The sequence below is a fragment of the Eimeria mitis genome, genomic scaffold (genome assembly GCF_000499745.2).
Source record: "Eimeria mitis Houghton genomic scaffold, Emh_scaff1098, whole genome shotgun sequence".
Classification (NCBI taxonomy): domain Eukaryota; phylum Apicomplexa; class Conoidasida; order Eucoccidiorida; family Eimeriidae; genus Eimeria; species Eimeria mitis.
The window spans coordinates 7,600-8,912 of NW_013567577.1; the positions used below are offsets into that span (position 1 = coordinate 7,600).

The 1,313-nt window shown below is 46.8% G+C and overlaps 1 protein-coding gene across 1 annotated transcript in view; it reads right to left on the bottom strand.

Annotated features, from left to right (window-relative positions):
• Nucleotides 1-139: 139 nt before the first annotated feature.
• EMH_0029390 (DNA cross-link repair protein, putative) overlaps nt 140-1,313 on the bottom strand; it is a gene marked incomplete at both ends in the record, with an annotated part of 4,137 nt that continues 2,963 nt past the window's right edge. Inside the window, 4 exons of the mRNA XM_013494278.1 lie at nt 140-186; nt 285-371; nt 752-818; nt 1,038-1,141. Of these exons, the coding sequence (XP_013349732.1) occupies nt 140-186; nt 285-371; nt 752-818; nt 1,038-1,141 (305 nt within the window). The remainder of the gene's footprint in view (nt 187-284; nt 372-751; nt 819-1,037; nt 1,142-1,313) is intronic.

Below are 1,313 nucleotides of genomic sequence, written 5' to 3' on the forward strand. Positions count from 1 at the left end.
TACATGAACGGCTTCTTGGAACCAGTCGCCCAACCCGTCCCCACGAAGGCTGCATCGAACACAAACCCTAAACCCTAAACCCTAAACCCTAAACCCCAAACCCTAAACCCTAAAACCCAAACACTAAACCCTAAACCCTTCAGCTGGAATACAAAGCGGTGAGTCTGCATGTAGGGGTTTTAAGCCCTGCAAGTTAATCATTACAACAGTTATACACCCCAAACCCTAAACCCTAAACCCTAAACCCTAAACCCTAAACCCTAAACCCTAAACCCTAGACCTACCAACAACTCGCGTTGCCTCAGAAAGGCCGAGGGTTTGCAGGTGCTGGCGAATTCCGTTGAAGTTCCCTCGAGGAGGAAACGTTGAACCTGCACACAAACCCTAAACCCTAAACCCTAAACCCTAAACCCTAAACCCTAAACCCTAGGATTGAATGCTGGGTACCCGTCAGTGTTTCGTGAGAACTTGCGGTTTCGGGTTTCGCTTGAGGGTTTAGGGTTTCACGCAAGGGTTTAGGGTTTAGAGTGGGGGTTTAGGGTTTCGTTTGAGGGTTTAGGGTTTAGCGTAAGGGTTTGGGGTCTAGAGTGATGGTTTAGGGTTTAGATTGAGGGTTTAGGGTTTAGCTTGAGGGTTTAGGGTTTCGCTTGAGGGTTTTAACGTAAGGGTTTATTAGGGTTTAGAGTGAGGGTTTAGGGTTTAGATTGAGGGTTTAGGGTTTAGGGTTTAGGGTTTAGGGTTTAGGGTTTACCGCAGACGTTCATGGGTACCAAATCAACTTGGGCTTCATCTGCTTTCTCTGTAAACAGCGCTGAGTCCTGTGCAAACCAAACCCTAAACCCTAAACCCTAAACCCTAAACCCTAAACCCTAAACCCTAAACCCTAGACCATGGATGCTAGGAGTTGAAATAAGAAGAACTTTAAACGCCTGCATGTACAGCTCTTCTATCAAAACCACAACAACTCAACAGCATCAGGGTTTAGGGTTTAGGGTTTAGGGTTTAGGGTTTAGGGTTTAGGGTTTAGGGTTTAGGACCTCAGGAGGAAACTCGAGACAGCTGAAAACCCTCCGTCTCTGCGGCGATATGAATATGCGGAGGTTGCAGTGGCGAGCCAAGTGAAGAGCAATCTTCTCCTTGCCTTCACACAAACCCTAAACCCTAAACCCTAAACCCTAAACCCTAGATAAACCCTAAACCCTAAACCCTTCGTTCTACACCCGGAATATCAGTTGCAGTTTGTGGAGAAACAACAAATGCTGTAACCCTGCTGCATCCATCAAACCCTAAACCCTAAACCCTAAACCCCAAAC